Source organism: Ranitomeya imitator, chromosome 1, assembly GCF_032444005.1.
Source record: "Ranitomeya imitator isolate aRanImi1 chromosome 1, aRanImi1.pri, whole genome shotgun sequence".
NCBI classification, from domain to species: domain Eukaryota; kingdom Metazoa; phylum Chordata; class Amphibia; order Anura; family Dendrobatidae; genus Ranitomeya; species Ranitomeya imitator.
In genome coordinates this window covers 17,350,520-17,370,023 of record NC_091282.1, presented here as the reverse complement: position 1 = coordinate 17,370,023, position 19,504 = coordinate 17,350,520, and the positions used below count along the sequence as shown (strand labels likewise).

General features: G+C 46.5%; 2 protein-coding genes across 3 annotated transcripts in view; both read right to left on the bottom strand.

The window, feature by feature from the left end:
- The window catches only part of LOC138658299 (zinc finger protein 665-like), a 158,549-nt gene that overhangs the window by 80,555 nt on the left and 58,490 nt on the right, over positions 1 to 19,504 (bottom strand). The gene's annotated exons all lie outside the window — the stretch shown is intronic.
- Positions 806 to 12,574, bottom strand: LOC138658407 (zinc finger protein ZFP2-like). The gene is made up of 3 exons (XM_069745840.1): positions 12,503 to 12,574; positions 8,170 to 8,293; positions 806 to 4,579 (listed from the first exon to the last, which is right to left on the bottom strand). Exons 2-3 carry the CDS (start codon positions 8,252 to 8,254, stop codon positions 3,186 to 3,188), a joined length of 1,479 nt encoding a protein of 492 aa, XP_069601941.1. The 5' UTR covers positions 8,255 to 8,293; positions 12,503 to 12,574; the 3' UTR covers positions 806 to 3,185.

The window sequence follows — 19,504 nt, the reverse complement described above, 5'->3', positions numbered from 1 at the left end:
GGGCGTCCCTTTGGCCGGCGTTCTGAGTGACGCGGTCGGCACATGCACACCAAACTGTGCCCCTGCCCACTGTCTCATACTCACCATTGCTATGGCTGGTATTATGACGTGGTCGGCGCAGGCGCACTCTGACCACTGTCTTTGGGCCGTGTGCGGCCGGTGGTGCAGAGGGTGCATGCGCGTGTTGCCACTAAGCTACGCACGCTTATCTTGTGTGCATACATGGTGAGAGCTTAGGCCGTTTTCATCACCTAGTGATCTGGTTCAGACAAATATTCCAAGCATGATACTGAGCTCTCTAGTGTCTGGAACAGATACAGATATGTGCTGCTCTGAGCACTGGAACCCTGGAGATGTTACACTGGAGACTAGCTGCCGTCTCATTGTGCTGACATGTAACATCACTTCCGGGCGGACTGATCTCTGGGTCCCATGGGCGGTTATAGTGTTTCCTGACCAAATTTCTGATTAAACTAGTTAGCAAGGCTTACCAGGGCTAGCCGTCGGTGAGCGAGGGCGGCACATTGTGTCTAAGATAGGAAAGGCCAACTAGGGAACAACTAATGGCAATTTAGACTAAGACTAACCAGACTCTCTTTCCATTTTATAATTATTAGCCAGGTCACAGTGCACTTTCCCCATTGGGGTTTAACGTTTTATCTTCAGATTTTCTATTTTGAGACTACTTTTAACGATAATACTAAAGGTTACTTTTTACCGAGAAATTCTTAAGTATATACTCTTTTATCGGTAACATCATCTCTCCTAGATTATATCTCTACAAGAAAGTCAGCCGACACGTGGGTGACAAATACCAAAGGTTTTATTGAATATGGTCGACCTAAACGTGGTTTGTGCAAGTATGTGCCCAAAGCGAAAATGTTTCCTCTACTAAACATAATATTGGACGTTTCATTAGTTGTAGCTCCACACGTCGCTGACATCATACAGTGTGAAGCTTGTCCACATCAATATGTGGGGAGCACGGTCAGAACCTTACGTCTCCGCATTGGGCACACATTATGGAAGTTCTCAGCCCCACAACATGTAATACATCTGCAGCATCACAACATTTCATACAACACAATAGGAATATCATCACTTTACAGACCAGATAAGGGGGAGATTGATATAAGAAGTACACTCCAGAGAAGCCTCGTGGATTCTGGCATTGGACCCCAGATTCCCCAGTGGTATGAATCTTCGTTCAGAACTTGCATCCATTTATTGAATTGTGTTTTTCTTTTCTCCTGTATAATAATTCTACATAATATACAAATTATAGATGCACACACTTCATTCTTGTATAGAACGTATGCTTTCTGCTGTGGACATATGATCGTCCATAGGGGTAATGTAGACATATCGCACATGTCCATTTGTGGCTGAGGGTTTCCTCTGTGCATTAGACACTGTGATGTGTATAAGACGCAGGTTACTGGATATTTATTATCACAGGAATAAGAACTGAACACACATACCAGATTGAAAAGACTAGATTTTTAGTTATTATCCCCAGGAATGTTTTTTTTTAACGTTGCTATGATTTTAATTTGGATTTTTCAATAACAGGTTTTGTTTTTATTCACACTAGAAACAAGTGCTGGACTACCACTAACTTTCTAAATCTCATCCATTCCTTCCCAACCGGGATTTTTCATCCGAACACTTCCCATGGATCTCACCAAGCATTGAGACCCATTTTTTCTATAGAGTGGGTCCTGCCCACATAGAAATCCTCTCCTGAAGCCCATGTACAAAAGAGCCGGCCTACAATTTGCATTGTCACATGCTGAAAAATATGAAGACTCCTGGGACTCTGGAGTGATGAGACCAAGACAAATGTTTTTGGAACTGACGGCTTCAAATTTGTATGACATTGCAGAGGAGAGGAATACAATAAAAATGCACGGTACCAACAGTGATACATGGTGGTGTCAGGGACCTTATGTGGGGCTGCACGAGCGCTGCCGGGGAGCTATATTTCATTAATGGTATCATGAAAAAAATGTATCACAAATGTTCTGCTCTATAGTGAAAGAGAAGATGCTGCCATCCCTCCAGGCTCTTGGAAGACCTGCACTTTCCAACTATGACAATTATCCAAAACACACATCTAAGGCCACTGTTGCATTGCGACAGGACAGGGTGAAAGTGATTCAGCGGCCAAGTGCCTACTGATCTGAACCCCACCAAACACCTATGGTGAATTCTGAAGACACAAGTTGTCATCACTCTCCATCCAGCATCCAGGCTCTAAGAGCGCTAGTTCTTGAAGACGGGAAAAAAGATAGATGGAGTATTATGTCACTAACTTGTTCATTTCAGGCCCAGATAACTTGATGTTGTTCATAACAATCATGGAGGCCATACAAAATTATAGATGTAGTAACTTTTGTTGTGGGTGTACTTATTTATACATCAACTAATTTGAGTAAAACTGAAGATTTTGTAATGAAAGTTACATTATTAGGCTGGGGGGGTCACACTTGCGTGTGCAATGTGAGAAACTTGCACGAGTCTCTCGCATGAATACCCGGCACAGCCGCCGGCACTCGGGACCGAAGCGTGGGGCTGCATGTATTTCTATGCAGCTGAACGCTCCGGTCCCGAGGGCCGGCGGCTGTGCCGGGTATTGATTCGAGAGACTGGTGCGAGTTTCTCACACTGCACATGCAAGTGTGACCCCTGCCTTAACCTTAGGCCAGGGTCACACTTGCGAGTGTGATGTGAGAAACTCGTGCGAGTCTCTCGCATCAATACCCGGCACTGTCGCAGGCACTCAGGACTGGAGTGTGCACCTGCATAGAAATACATGCAGCTGCACACTCTGGTCCAGAGTGTCGGGGGTAGAGTCGGGTATTGATGTGCAAGTTTCTCACATCACGTTATTGATAAAAAAAAAAATGTTCTAATAAACTGAGTATTGACAAAATTTTGGAAATTAATTTTAAGTTCAGTGAGATATTAAAATCTTACTTATCAAGGGGGGGATGTACTCATTTATGATGAGCAATGTTTATTAAAATTTATAAACACAATGAACATAACTACAGTTTCTTTTCTATGTCACTTCTCTCATATGTAACAAGATTTAATATATTTATAAAAGATTTCCCAGATAGTGAACATGAATAAGGCATCTCTCCTGTGACTTCTCTCTTGTGTAATAAGACTTGATTTATTTATAAAAGATTTCCCACATTTGGGACATGTATATGGTGGCTCTCCTGATGTCTTATAAGACTCCTTTTATCAGTGAAGGACTTTCCACATATTGAACATGAAAATGGTTTTTCTTCTATATGAATTTTCTCGTGTAAAACTAAATGTGATTTTTGTGTAAAACATTTCCCACACAGTGAACATGAATACGGCTTCTCTCCAGTGTGAATTCTCTCATGTATGGTAAAAATTGATTTATATTTAAAAGATTTTCCACATTCTGAACATGAATATGGCTTCTCTAGTGTGTGGCTTTTCTCATGTCTAACAAGATCCAATTTTCCCATAAAGCTTTTCCCACAGAGTAAACATGAAAATGGTTTCTCCCCGGTGTGAATTCTTTGATGTTTAAGAAGATGTGATTTATTTCTAAAACATTTTCCACAGTCTGAACATGAATACGGCTTCTCTCCTGTATGAATTCTCTGATGTCTAATTAGATTCCCTTTATCTCTGAATGACTTACCACATAGTGAACATGAACATGGCTTTTCTCCTGTGTGAACTTTCTGATGTTTAAGAAGATTACATTTTAATGCAAAGCACCTTCCACACTGTAAACATGAATACGGTTTCTCCCCTGTGTGAGTTCTTTTATGTGTATCAAGATGAGATTTCCTTTCAAAACATTTCCCACATTCTGAACATGAATACGGCTTCTCTCCTGTATGAATTCTTTGATGTATACCAAGATACCCTTTATCTGTGAAGGCCTTCCCACATTCTTGACATGAAAACGGCTTTTCTCCTGTGTGAATTCTCTTATGTAAAACAAAAGTTGATTTTTGTGTAAAACATTTCCCACACATTGAACATGAATACGGCTTCTCTCCAGTGTGAATTCTATAATGTTTTTCAAAACTTGATTTATATTTAAAAGATTTTCCACATTCTGAACATGAATACGGCTTCTCTCCTGAGTGATTACTCTCGTGCTTCACAAGATTTGATTTATCTGTAAAGCATTTCTCACAGTGTGAACATGAATATGACTTCTCTCCTGTGTGAATTCTCTCATGTATAACAACTTTTGATTTATTTTTAAAGCATTTCCCACATTCTGAACAGGAATATGGCTTCTCTTCTTTGTACTTTTTTTGTGTTAAAAAATCTGAGCTTTTAGTAAGTTGCTTGTCACACTGAAATCTTGTATCCACTTTGTCACCTGGAATTGTGGTAACAATGCGAGATTGCTCAGGAGAGGGTTCCTCATGATTAGGAGGATTAGAAGAAAATGAAGTGCTGTGAAGTCCAGGAGGTCCATGAAGGGTAATGAGGTTTTCTCCATTCGTGTGGTTCCTGATATCTTCTTCTTTACAATTTAGTGATAACCAGTTATTCGCAGAAAGATTTCCTAGAAGGATGAAAGATAGATTGGATGTGATTTTTTCTTCAACAACACAAAAGGGATTTCCAATATGTTTTATGGAGCTCACAATGAAGACCCTCGTCAGTGAAAAATCTTAGTTACTGACAGGTAACGGGATTTTACAGAGCCCATGACAGCACCTCCTGAGAGAGGGTATCCATCAATCAAGGACAGGAAACCTACTGAATAAAAGGGCGGTACCTCTTCTCCGCATCAGTTTGGGTTTCAGAGCATGAGAAGACCTCCAGACAGTAACATAACCATCACCAAAAAAACAATTATTTCTTAAACACCCTTAAAAGTGCACAATACTAGAGAGAAAATGGGGAGGGAATATATGGGTGCTATCATGGGCTCTGTAAAATCCCCTTACCGGTAAGTAACTAAGATTTTTTTTCCCCTTCTCCCATGACAGCACCACCCGAGAGATTTATATACGGTAGATCAAAGTACCCTAGGGAGAGAACACCTTTCTCCCCAAGGACAGGTCATCAAAGGAAGACCGCTTAAGACGGTAGTGTTTATACAAGGTTGAAGGGGAAGACCATATTGCTGTCTTACATATTCTGTCGATTTACACCGCCGCTTTCTCAGCCTAGGAGGTTGCCATGGCCCTGGTGGAATGGGCTTTCAGGTTCTTAGTAACTGGTATATTACTAGAGTAGTACGCTAGGGTAATGGCGTCCCTAATCCATCTAGCTATCCCCTTGTTACCTTAAGACCTTTCCTAATTCCTAGGAACGACACGAATAAGGATTCACTTTTCCTCCTCTGTCTTGACATGACTAAGTATTGTACCAAGGCTCTCCTAACATCTAACACGTGAAGCTTGCGTTCCTCCGCATTTTATTTGGTCACTAAAAAGGAGGGGAGAACTATCTCCTGGCTTCTATAAAACTTTGAAGCTACCTTAGGAAGATACAATGGGTCTGGCCTCGGAATAACACTATCATCCGATACCTGAATAACCGAGTGGTTAATAGACAGAGCCTGTAAATCACTGACCCTGCGGGCTGATGTTAGGGCCACTAATATCACAGGTTTTAGTGTTAGTACTTGGACACTTACAAACAGCAACCTTTAAAAGGCAATCCGTGTCATCCTGGAAATACCAGCCTATTGATCAGGACCATAAAAAGAGCAGATTCCCCCTCAAGTGGTCCAATTTTGACAATTATAACCGTTTGGGAATTTATCTGCAGACGTAGTGACGATTTTGACTCCAGGGGAGTTTTCCAGAAACAAGCAGCAATGAATGCTGCCGAGTGAAAATTGCAACAGAGTCAAAACAAAAGAAAGTCAAAACCGCACCCTTTTCTTTATAGATTGAAGGTCTCAGCGGACACAAGGGCACACATCCAGGACCAGGGAGCCCATCCCGAACAGTACCAAGACCACGAAGAACAAAAAGACAGCGCCACAATGGATGGTGAAAAAATAAGAGCTTACATTTATTTTGCCTCCTGTAGCGACGTTTCGGTCAACAGACCTTTATCAAGCACGAAAGTGCAAAAGAGTGAAAATTGCAAATCTGCCATTGTAGTGACCCATACGTTGTAGCGACCAGTACATTATGCCCAGCCCGTGCCTCTGGAGGCACCCTCCTGTAAATAAGGCAGGCTCGCATCGCTACAGAAATGCAAAATATTTGGTCGCTAAATGTGGTTTAGACACACTAGGGCTCAGAAGGGAGGGGAGGAATTTGGATTTGGGAACAAAGAAATTGCTGAATCTCTTTTGGCGGGTGAGGTGCCAATTTGTTTTTAGAGAGCCTTTGTACTGCCAGTAAAATGGAAGCCCCCTATAATTCCGTTAAAAGATGACAGACCAGAGTGGGGACTTGTTTTATTTTTGGATTGATTGAAGCTTTTATTGGGAACATTTTGCATAACGTTTGGATCACACTTATCCGGAGCTCTACGCTGAGCACTTACTTTGGAATTTCTATCTAAATCTCTGAGATGTGACAGATGAAACCCCCGAGGGATCCTTGTGGCGGACCGCACTGTTACGCACTACTAAAAAGACAGATACCGTCGGATCACAGGTCTTATGGCGTCCACAGCGCCTCCATCTGCCTCATTATAGGGAATCTTCCACCAGTCGTTCTGTCTGAATCACGTATTTCAGAGATTTACACGGAAACCCAGGTGTAAGCGCTCAGCGCAGAATAAATGTGCGCCTTACTGTGATCTTTGGGAGGCAGAATGAACAAATTAACAGCATGTGAAAAATTGGTTTTATTTTTTATGCCGTTCCTTGTGTGGTGTAAGTGACTAGTTGACTTTATTCTTCAGGTCGGTGTGATTACAACAATACCAGAGTTATATCGTGTTTTTATGTTTGGCAGCTGTTACTGAAAAATATACTTTTTATTGCATAAAGAAGTTTTTGCATCACCACATTTTGAGAGCTATAATTTTTCCACATTTTGGCCCACAGAGTCATGTGATGGCTTGTTTTTTTGCGCGACGAGCTGAAGTTTTTATTGGTAACAGTTTCTGTCACATGACATTTTTTGATCACTTTCTATTCCTTTTTCAGAATTATTTTTATGCCGTTCCAAGTGTGGTAAAATTGATAAGGCAGCTTTATTCTTCGGCTCATTACGATTACAAAGATTCCACAGTTGTATTATTTTTTACGTTTTGGCGCTTTAACAGAACAAAAACTATTTTATAGAAAAAAATAATGATTTTTGCATCGCTTTAATCTGAGAGCTGTAACTTTATTTTTTCTGCTGATGGAGCTGTACAACGGCTTGTTTTTTGAGGGACAAGATGACGTTTTCAGAGATACCATTTTTATTTACATTAGTCTTTTTTGTCGCGTTTTAGCCTACTTTTTGTTCAGCAGTATGATAAAGCATTGTTTTATATAATTTTTTTTTACAGTGTTCACTGAAGGGGTTAACTGGTGGTACACTTACGGAGCAGGTTGTTCTGCACACGGTGATACCAAATATGTGTACTTTCAATTATTTTAATTTTTTAAATAAAATATATAAATTTCTTTCTTTTTTTTCAAATATTTTTACACTTTAGTTTTTTTTACACTAATTTTTTTTTACTTAGTCCCATTATGAGACTTTAACAACACTGATTGCAATTAAAAACCATAGCAATGCACTGTGCATGATCTAACTAACGTTACAGGACCCAGGGGATCCTGATGTCATCATCGGGTCTCCATGGCAACAATCGGGTCCACATGAAAACAATGCAGAAGTGCCGATAGGAGAGCAAAAAGGGCTCCCTCCCTACGCCTTCTAAATGCTGCGATTGAGATCAACTACAGCATTTAGGGGGTTAAGCTGCCAGGAATGGTGAGGGCCCCGCCCCTGCACAAAGTGACAGATGTCAGGTGTATCACCAGCTGATCACCCAGCGACGTTCATGAGTGCCGTTTCTGTGATCGCAAAATTGCCTGGACAGATACAAAACGTCCAAGGTCGGGAACGGGTTAAAAAATTCTACAATCAGACAGTCAAAAACCCTTGCATCGAATGATCATATTATAGGACGACACCTGAGAGACGTCATCACATCCACCGTAGCCAACAAGGAGCCTCTCACCTCGTGGTGTAAGAGGCCGGAGCTCCTCCATCATCACATCCTGGTACCGATCCTGGTGTCCTTCTAGATACTCCCACTCCTCCATGGAGAGATAGACAGCGACGTCCTGACACCTTATAGGAACCTGACAACAGCCACACCGTCATCACCCAGAATCCTCCAGTGCTGTATAATGTCCCAGCAGTCACCTCTCCGCTCATCACCCAGAATCCTCCAGTGCTGTATGATGTCCCAGCAGTCACCTCTCCGCCCATCACCCAGAATCCTCCAGTGCTGTATAATGTCCCAGCAGTCACCTCTCCGCTCATCACCCAGAATCCTCCAGTCCTGTATAATGTCCCAGCAGTCACCTCTCCGCTCATCACCCAGAATCCTCCAGTGCTGTATAATGTCCCAGCAGTCACCTCTCCGCTCATCTCCCAGAATCCTCCAGTCCTGTATAATATCCCAGCAGTCACCTCTCCGCTCATCACCCAGAATCCTCCAGTGCTGTATAATCTCCCAGCAGTCACCTCTCCGCTCATCACCCAGAATCCTCCAGTCCTGTATAATCTCCCAGCAGTCACCTCTCCGCTCATCACCCAGAATCCTCCAGTCCTGTATAATGTCCCAGCAGTCACCTCTCCGCTCATCACCCAGAATCCTCCAGTCCTGTATAATGTCCCAGCAGTCACCTCTCCGCTCATCACCCAGAATCCTCCAGTCCTGTATAATCTCCCAGCAGTCACCTCTCCGCTCATCACCCAGAATCCTCCAGTGCTGTATAATGTCCCAGCAGTCACCTCTCCGCTCATCACCCAGAATCCTCCAGTCCTGTATAATGTCCCAGCAGTCACCTCTCCGCTCATCACCCAGAATCCTCCAGTCCTGTATAATGTCCCAGCAGTCACCTCTCCGCTCAGCACCCAGAATCCTCCAGTGCTGTATAATGTCCCAGCAGTCACCTCTCCGCTCATCACCCAGAATCCTCCAGTCCTGTATAATGTCCCAGCAGTCACCTCTCCGCTCATCACCCAGAATCCTCCAGTGCTGTATAATGTCCCAGCAGTCACCTCTCCGCTCATCACCCAGAATCCTCCAGTGCTGTATAATGTCCCAGCAGTCACCTCTCCGCTCATCACCCAGAATCCTCCAGTGCTGTATAATGTCCCAGCAGTCACCTCTCCGCTCATCACCCAGAATCCTCCAGTGCCGTCCTGTATAATGTCCCAGCAGTCACCTCTCTGCTCATCACCCAGAATCCTCCAGTGCTGTATAATGTCCCAGCAGTCACCTCTCCGCTCATCACCCAGAATCCTCCAGTCCTGTATAATGTCCCAGCAGTCACCTCTCCGCTCATCACCCAGAATCCTCCAGTGCTGTATAATGTCCCAGCAGTCACCTCTCCGCTCATCACCCAGAATCCTCCAGTCCTGTATAATGTCCCAGCAGTCACCTCTCCGCTGATCACCCAGAATCCTCCAGTCCTCTATAATGTCCCAGCAGTCACCTCTCCGCTCATCACCCAGAATCCTCCAGTGCTGTATAATGTCCCAGCAGTCACCTCTCCGCTCATTACCCAGAATCCTCCAGTCCTGTATAATGTCCCAGCAGTCACCTCTCCGCTCATCACCCAGAATTCTCCAGTCCTGTATAATGTCCCAGCAGTCACCTCTCCGCTCATCACCCAGAATCCTCCAGTGCTGTATAATGTCCCAGCAGTCACCTCTCCGCTCATCACCCAGAATCCTCCAGTGCTGTATAATGTCCCAGCAGTCACCTATCCGCTCATCACCCAGAATCCTCCAGTGCTGTATAATGTCCCAGCAGTCACCTCTCCGCTCATCACCCAGAATCCTCCAGTGCTGTATAATGTCCCAGCAGTCACCTCTCCGCTCATCACCCAGAATCCTCCAGTCCTGTATAATGTCCCAGCAGTCACCTCTCCGCTCATCACCCAGAATCCTCCAGTGCTGTATAATGTCCCAGCAGGCACCTCTCCGCTCATCACCCAGAATCCTCCAGTCCTGTATAATGTCCCACCAGGCACCTCTCCGCTCATCACCCAGAATCCTCCAGTCCTGTATAATGTCCCAGCAGTCACCTCTCCGCTCATCACCCAGAATCCTCCAGTGCTGTATAATGTCCCAGCAGTCACCTCTCCGCTCATCACCCAGAATCCTCCAGTCCTGTATAATGTCCCAGCAGTCACCTCTCCGCTCATCACCCAGAATCCTCCAGTGCTGTATAATGTCCCAGCAGTCACCTCTCCGCTCATCACCCAGAATCCTCCAGTGCTGTATAATGTCCCAGCAGTCACCTCTCCGCTCATCACCCAGAATCCTCCAGTGCTGTATAATGTCCCAGCAGTCACCTCTCCGCTCATCACCCAGAATCCTCCAGTCCTGTATAATGTCCCAGCAGTCACCTCTCCGGTCATCACCCAGAATCCTCCAGTGCTGTATAATGTCCCACCAGTCACCTCCCTGCTCATCACCCAGAATCCTCCAGTGCTGTATAATGTCCCAGCAGTCACCTCTCCGCTCATCACCCAGAATCCTCCAGTCCTGTATAATGTCCCAGCAGTCACCTCTCCGCTCATCACCCAGAATCCTCCAGTGCTGTATAATGTCCCAGCAGTCACCTCTCCGCTCGTCACCCAGAATCCTCCAGTGCTGTATAATGTCCCAGCAGTCACCTCTCCGCTCATCACCCAGAATCCTCCAGTCCTGTATAATGTCCCAGCAGTCACCTCTCCGCTCATCACCCAGAATCCTCCAGTGCTGTATAATGTCCCAGCAGTCACCTCTCCGCTCATCACCCAGAATCCTCCAGTCCTGTATAATCTCCCAGCAGTCACCTCTCCGCTCATCACCCAGAATCCTCCAGTCCTGTATAATCTCCCAGCAGTCACCTCTCCGCTCATCACCCAGAATCCTCCAGTGCTGTATAATGTCCCAGCAGTCACCTCTCCGCTCATCACCCAGAATCCTCCAGTCCTGTATAATGTCCCAGCAGTCACCTCTCCGCTCAGCAGCTCAATCATCTTGTTGCTGAGCTCCAGGATCTTCTTGTTCCTCTCATGTAGCAGGGAGTGCGGGGGAGGCTCTGTGATGGGGCCCGGGCTCCGCCCTCCTGACTCCTGGAGATGGATGATAGGAGTCACACCGTCCCCCGGTGTCTTCCTCACTATTGTGTAATCCTGTGTATGGAGAGAGACACTTAGGGAGAAGATTCCTTCCCGACTCCAGATCTGACAATCAGTAGAAATCCCGGGATCAATAACCGTCTCCAGTAATCTGGGGCCATAACCGGGAATATTATTCCCCTCCGGACAGACATCCCGGCCCCTCTACAGCTTATAGGGAATCCCCATGACAACTCCTCCGGGCAGAGAGCTCCACACAATCACTGCTCTTACAGTAAAGAATCCTTCTCTCTATTCTGGATGTCGGACTTGTCACAGAACACAATAAAGCTGATAGAAATGTAGTGGAGTTACCTCTCCGCTCAGCAGGGAGATGATCTCCAGGGCGAAGTGGAATAATCTTCTGGTGGTCTCATCCCTGTCCTCGTCCATCCTCGGGGTCATTCAGGAGGAGGAGGGATGAGCACTGGATCAGCTGGAGGGATCTCGTCCTGCCGGCGTCTTCATGATGAAGGAGAAGATGGAAATCACCGGGGACGAGAGAACGACAATCACTAAATTTTGCCAAATATCAACATTTATCAGGAGGAATCTGGAGGAAAAGCCACAAAACTCCACCGCGGCCTCCTCCGCCGATCAGACCGCTTATTATCTGCCTCGTAGGAGAACAGTCACCGTGGTAACTACACCGCCAGCAGAGGACGGTCACCGAGGTAACTACACTGTCAGCAGGGGGCCGGTCACCGTGGTAACTACACCGCCAGCAGAGGTCGGTCACCGTGGTAACTACACAGCCAGCAGAGGACGGTCACCGTGGTAACTACACCTCCAGCAGAGGACGGTCACCGTGGTAACTACACCGCCAGCAGAGGACGGTCACCGTGGTAACTACACCGCCAGCAGAGGACGGTCACTGTGGTAACTACACCGCCAGCGGAGGAAGGTCACCGTGGTAACTACACAGCAAGCAGAGGACGGTCACCGTGGTAACTACACCTCCAGCAGAGGACGGTCACCGTGGTAACTACACCTCCAGCGGGGGCCGTGAGATGAGGAGGAGACGCTGCACATCCCCCATACAATGCTGCCCGTCCCCAACACTGAGGAGCCGCAGTCACAGGGAGCAGGAGCCTCCACAGGAACAGCTCTGATCTCACCCCACACTCTCCTCTCACAGATTTACCACAAACCCTCCTGTAATCTCACCGGAATGGCGGGAAATCTGCTGCTGGCTGACACCAGAGAACACGAGCTGCACACAACCAGGACGGAGCTGCTGCACTGAGAGCGGAAGGACCTGTGGTGACGTCACTGTCATGTGACCAGTGGGCGGGGCTCAGCTCTGGAGAGAGGAGGAGGTGAAAGACCTGTGATTCCGGCAGCTCCGGTGTAGACGGCTCAGCGGTGACAGGAGGAGAATGGAGGAGATTCCGGCAGCTCCGGTGTAGACGGCTCAGCGGTGACAGGAGGAGAATGGAGGAGATTCCGGCAGCTCCGGTGTAGACGGCTCAGCGATGACAGGAAGAGAATGGAGGAGATTCCGGCAGCTCTGGTGTAGACGGCTCAGCGGTGACAGGAGGAGAATGGAGGAGATTCCGGCAGCTCCGGTGTAGACGGCTCAGCGGTGACAGGAGGAGAATGGAGGAAATTCCGGCAGCTCCGGTGTAGACGGCTCAGCGGTGACAGGAGGAGAATGGAGGAAATTCCGGCAGCTCCGGTGTAGACGGCTCAGCGGTGACAGGAGGAGAATGGAGGAGATTCCGGCAGCTCCGGTGTAGACGGCTCAGCGGTGACAGGAGGAGAATGGAGGAGATTCCGGCAGCTCCGGTGTAGACGGCTCAGCGGTGACAGGAGGAGAATGGAGGAGATTCCGGCAGCTCCGGTGTAGATGGCTCAGCGGTGACAGGAGGAGAATGGAGGAGATTCCGGCAGCTCCGTTGTAGACGACTCAGTGGTGACAGGAGGAGGATGGAGGAGATTCTGGCAGCTCCGGTGTAAACAGCTCAGCGGTGACAGAAGCAGAATGGAGGAGATTCCGGCAGCTTCGGTGTAGACGGCTCAGCGGTGACAGGAGGAGAATGGATGAGATTCCGGCAGCTTCGGTGTAGACGGCTCAGCGGTGACAGGAGGAGAATGGAGGAGATTCCGGCAGCTTCGGTGTAGACGGCTCAGCGGTGACAGGAAGAGAATGGAGGAGATTCCGGCAGCTCCGGTGTGGACGGCTCAGCGTTGACAGGAGGAGAATGGAGGAGATTCCGGCAGCTCCGGTGTAGACGGCTCAGCGGTGACAGGAGGAGAATGGAGGAGATTCCGGCAGCTTCGGTGTAGACGGCTCAGCGGTGACAGGAGGAGAATGGAGGAGATTCCGGCAGCTCCGGTGTAGACGGCTCAGCGGTGACAATATTTAAGGGATTTTCAGCATTGTAGCGAAAGATCCAGCAGACCGCATTCACTCATTAGAGAGAAAATGAAGAGTTGCTCTGTTGTTTTGGAGTAGCTGAATCGACGTCAGGGGCGGTGAGTGTCTGCTTTGAGCCAGCGTTGTATAGAACAACCAACTTCCTGCCTGTTATTTTTTTTTATTGTTAGCTAAAAAGAAAAAATTTACGTAAAGGGTGTGGACTTACCGGTAGGACGTGACCACATAAGGTGCCTAGGGCAGCACGAATGTCACATACGGCCCCGGGCACAACCCTAATAAAGTCATTAGAGTGTCAGACAAAGGGGGTTCAGTTACAGGTCTGGATAGTGGCTTGTATGAACTGGAGGTTATGAACAAACGTTACTAATATATACCGCACTCTAGATGGAGATCCTACTAATTCTTTCAGTACCCCTTACATTGTCTTTTGGAGGAGGGTTTGGCATTGGGTGCACTTAACACCAAATAAATAGAACAATTTAAGGAAAATCCCCCACAATGTCCCATATTTCACAGATTTCCACAAATGGGTAAATAAATCTTTCCTCCATCCTTGTGATCTATTATAGCTATGTGGGTTCATTGACAAATTATGTAAATGGTTGGATAAATGTCCCCAACCTCTAGTCAGGAGACTTCCCAGTTGTATAAAGAAGAGTAAGGAAGTGTTAAAGATCATGGAAAATATTAATTGGTGGAAAGAGTAGAGTTGGCTGACGTGATGTGAGTGCAATCTACACTTCTATCCCACATCATACGGGTATAATTGTATGCACAGAAAAATGAATCAATATACGTCTTATTAATGAGAAGCAAAATAATTTATTGTTCTGGTTACTTATTGTTTGAAACATAATTCTTTTATTTTTAGTGAAACTTGTTTCCTACTGTAATAAAGGTGCCCAATGGGTGCTATGTTTTCATCCTCATTAATGAACATATATACACATTGTGGTGATATAGCTCATCAGGGATCTCTGCTTTGGCCCAAGCAGGTGGCTATGGAGTCACAACGAACAATAGCAGGCTAGCGAGTTCCACACAGGTATGTGTCAGGTGTATTTATTGTACACATTTGCAGTACAATGTTACACGTGCCAAACATTAAATAAAATGTCTAAGGCCGTCTGGCCACTAACTAACAACAAGATGCTAACTGCAAAATAAACCTACACAACAAGAAAGAAGTTTGTGCAACCTTACTGTGTCAGCTTCCCAGACCAGCAGATGAGAGAGACTGAGATCTGTTATGAACAGGTAATTCAGAACCACAATGGACCTTGAAGTTCAGAGCATACAAAGTGACCTGACATTTACCAAAAACATATGACGAGCTCTGAGACGTGGAAACTCTGCTGACCGCAATCCCTAATCCTATCAAACCACACTAGAGGTAGCCGTGGATTGCGCCTAACGCTCCCTATGCAACTCGGCACAGCCTGAGAAACTAACTAGCCCTGAAGATACAAAAATAAGCCTACCTTGCCTCAGAGAAATTCCCCAAAGGAAAAGGCAGCCCCCCACATATAATGACTGTGAATAAAGATGAAATACAAACACAGAGATGAAATAGATTTAGCAAAGTGAGGCCCGACTAACTGAATAGACCGAGGATAGGAAAGATAGCTTTGCGGTCAACACAAAAACCTACAAACAACCACGCAGAGGGGCAAAAAGACCCTCCGCACCGACTAACGGTACGGAGGTGCTCCCTCTGTGTCTCAGAGCTTCCAGCAAGCAAGAAAAACCAATATAGCAAGCTGGACAGAAAATATAGCAAATAAAAATAACATAAGCAGAACTTAGCTTATGCAGGATAAACAGGCCACAGGAACGATCCAGGAGGAAGCAAGACCAATACTAGAACATTGACTGGAGGCCAGGATCAAAGCACCAGGTGGAGTTAAATAGAGCAGCACCTAACAACTTAACCTCATCACCTGAGGAAGGAAACTCAGAAGCCGCAGTACCACTCTCATCCACCAAAGGAAGCTTATAGACAGAACCAGCCGCAGTACCACTCACGACGACAGGAGGGAGCTTGGCCACAGAATTCACAACAGAGATCCCAGCAGTTCCTGATTATATCAGCTGAATCAGTCAGGAGTCAAAAGCTGGATTGAATGTGTGGAAGGGAAGCACCAGTCCTTTCAGGCTGATCACTAAAGAAAACCAGGACCGGATTACAGTGAAATAAACAGCTTCACCATCAATACTGTGATACATATGACATGAAACGGGGAGAAACATATCTGTTTTCTAGTACTTCTCCCCTTGGAACCTCACATACCCCCTTCCTCTGTTCGAGCCCGTGGGGTCGGACACAACGAGCTGCCAAGCAATGTGTCCTAGACAACGCATCTGCATTCCCGTGCGCTGCGCCTGCCCTGTGCTCAACGGAAAAGTTAAAAGGTTGTAATGCCAAGAACCAGCGTGTCACCCTCGCATTGCCCTCTTTTGCGCGGGACATCCATGTTAGGGGTGAATGGTCCATTACTAGCCTAAATTGGCGACCTAGTAAATAATAGCGTAAGGAGTATAGGGCCCATTTTATAGCCAGGGCTTCCCGCTCAACCACGCTATAATTCTTTTCTGCCCTAGTAAGCTTTCTGCTTAGATAGACCACTGGGTGTTCCTCGCCATTCACTTCCTGTGACAATACTGCACCGAGGCCGACACCAGAGGCGTCCGTTTGGACAATAAACTCCCGTTTAAAGTCAGGGGCAACCAACACTGGTTGGTCACAGAGGACCGTTTTTAAATACTGAAAGGCCTTCTCTGCTTCTGTGTTCCACTTTATTGTGATAGATTTCGAGCCCTTAGTAAGATCTGTGAGAGGGGCCGCGATGGTGGCAAAATGTTTGATGAACCGCCTATAATAACCAACGATCCCCAAAAAGGCTCCGACTTGCTTTTTGGTGACTGGTTGTGGCCAATTCTGAATAGCATCCACCTTATTGGTCTGTGGCTTTACGACTCCTCGCCCTATGCTATATCCCAGATAGCGAGCTTCTTCCAATCCCAAAGTACATTTCTTAGGATTGGCAGTTAACCCAGCAGCTTTTATTGAGTCCAAGACGGCTTGTACTTTTGACAAATGTGTGTCCCAGTCATCACTAAAGACAATGATATCGTCCAAGTATGCGGACGCATACTGGACGTGAGGTTTTAGGACAATATCCATTAGACGTTGGAAGGTGGCTGCAGCACCATGTAACCCAAATGGCATATCACGGTACTGGAACAGTCCCTGGGGCGTTACAAAGGCCGTTTTCTCTTTGGCTGAATCCGTGAGGGGAATCTGCCAATAACCTTTTGTTAAGTCGATAGTAGATATGTACCTGGCCGAACCCAGTCTCTCTATAAGTTCATCAACTCTCGGCATCGGGTAGGCATCAAATTTCGATACCTCATTTAATTTCCGAAAATCATTACAAAATCGAATAGTCCCATCGGGTTTGGGCACCAGCACGATTGGGCTAGCCCAATCACTCCGGGACTCTTCAATGACTCCAAGTTCTAACATTTTCTCGACTTCCTGGGCAATGGCTTGTCTCCGAGCCTCCAGAATTCGATATGGTTTTAGTCGTACACGGGCCTCTGGATCAGTAACAATGTCATGTTTAATTAAGTGAGTACGGCCAGGAAGCTCTGAAAAAACCTCTGCGTTTTTCTGTATAAATTCCTTGGTCTCTCGTTTTTGACTTTCGGATAGTGTCTCTGCAATACCCACCTCTGGCAACGCTATCTGGGGGTCATTTACCACAGATGGGGGTGCCCTACGAGGTCCATCAGTAAGGGTGGCTTTTGTCATTAGACTCTCCCTATCCCGCCAGGCCTTAAGCAAGTTTATGTGGTAGATTTGTTCGGTTTTCCTCTTGTCTGGTTGATATATCTTATAATTCACTTCACCTATTCTCTCCAACACCTCGTATGGGCCCTGCCACTTCGCAAGAAATTTATTTTCTACAGTAGGTACTAATACTAACACCCTGTCTCCAGGTTGAAAGACTCGTGTTTTAGCCGCTCGGTTATATACCGTGCTTTGGGCCTGTTGCGCACGTTCTAAACATTCTTTAACTATTGGCATGACCGCCTCAATTCTATCTTGCATAAGCATTACGTGTTCAATTACACTGTGATAAGGAGTCACCTCTTGTTCCCAAGTCTCTTTAGCAATATCTAAAAGGCCTCTAGGACATCGCCCATAAACTAACTCAAAAAGCGAAAAGCCTGTGGAGGATTGGGGTACTTCCCGTATAGCGAACAGGAGATATGGTAGGAGAGCATCCCAATCCCTCCCGTCCTTATCTACTACCCTTTTCAACATTCCCTTCAGGGTTTTATTAAATCGCTCCACCAACCCGTCAGTCTGAGGGTGATATACTGAAGTACGCAAGTGGGAGATTTTTAGTAGCTTACACAAGTCCTTAAGTATTCGAGACATAAAGGGGGTTCCCTGATCTGTTAGTATTTCTTTCGGAATGCCGGTGCGAGAAAATATATTAAGAAGCTCCTTTGAAATTGCTTTCGCATTGGCATTCCGCAGAGGCACTGCTTCAGGGTAACGAGTGGCATAATCTAGTACTACCAAAATGTACTGATGTCCCCTGGCAGATTTAACTAATGGACCCACTATATCCATTGCTATCCTCTCGAAGGGCACCTCTATTATTGGTAAGGGCACAAGGGGGCTTCTAAAATGTGACAGGTGTGGTCAATTGACACGTAGGACAGGACTGACAATACCGGGTCACATCCCCCCCTAGACCCGGCCAAAAGAAACGCTGCAGAATACGGTGTTTTGTTTTTTCTCCGGCCAGGTGTCCCCCCAAGGGATGTTTATGTGCCAGTTCCAAAACTACCTAGCGAAAGGACTTGGGCACCACTAGTTGCTCTACCGCCACCCCTCGCACTTTGTCTATGTGATACAGCATACCCTGTTGCACAGCTAGATGTGGGAACTCATTTTGAGCCCCTGGGTACAATGGTCTTCCCTCAGAGACCTTTACATTTTCCCATGCCCTTGCCAGAGTAGGGTCCTGGTGTTGAGCGGTCCCGAACTTACCACGGGCCACCTCAAGACCTGGCATTTCTATAGCCTCCTCTAGTTCACTTGCATCGCCTGCATATACAGCCAGAGGTGAGTCTACAGATTCTTGAGTTACCTCTGAGATGGACTTCACCCCCTCTTGCTGCAATAGCTCAGGGGTTAGCCCCACGGCACCCTCCTCAACTAGAGTGCTCATGCCATTTTTAAGGCTCCACAAGTCCCAAAATAAGGGAAAGTCTCTCCCCAATATTACATCATGTCCCATAGACTTTAGGACTGCCGCTTGATGTCTTTTGGTTCCTACTGGCGTGGCAAGGGTGACCCAGGCAGTGGGGTAGTTTTTTATATCGCCATGGATGCAACTAATGCCCAGGGTTGAGTTCGTTAGGGCTCTAGGGTCCACCAAACTGGCATGTACCAGAGTTACTTGACTGCCGGAATCCAAGACGGCATTCACACTATGGCCGTCAACCTCGAGGCAACACACGTGTCGTTCATTTCCTGTGAGGACCTCTGCAACACAGACCGACTGTACATATAACGAAAGGCGTCTCATAGCGTTACAGTCCATTGGCTCTGTAGTCATTGGGCAGTTAGCTGCTACATGGCCAAGCCCGCGACATCGCCAACATTGTATAGGTCCTTGCTTCCTCGCCGGAGACGCCTGATAGGGTCTGCTGTATTGCTGTGAGACTATACCGCCTCCATAGTTCTTTGTGGGTCTGCTACCCTT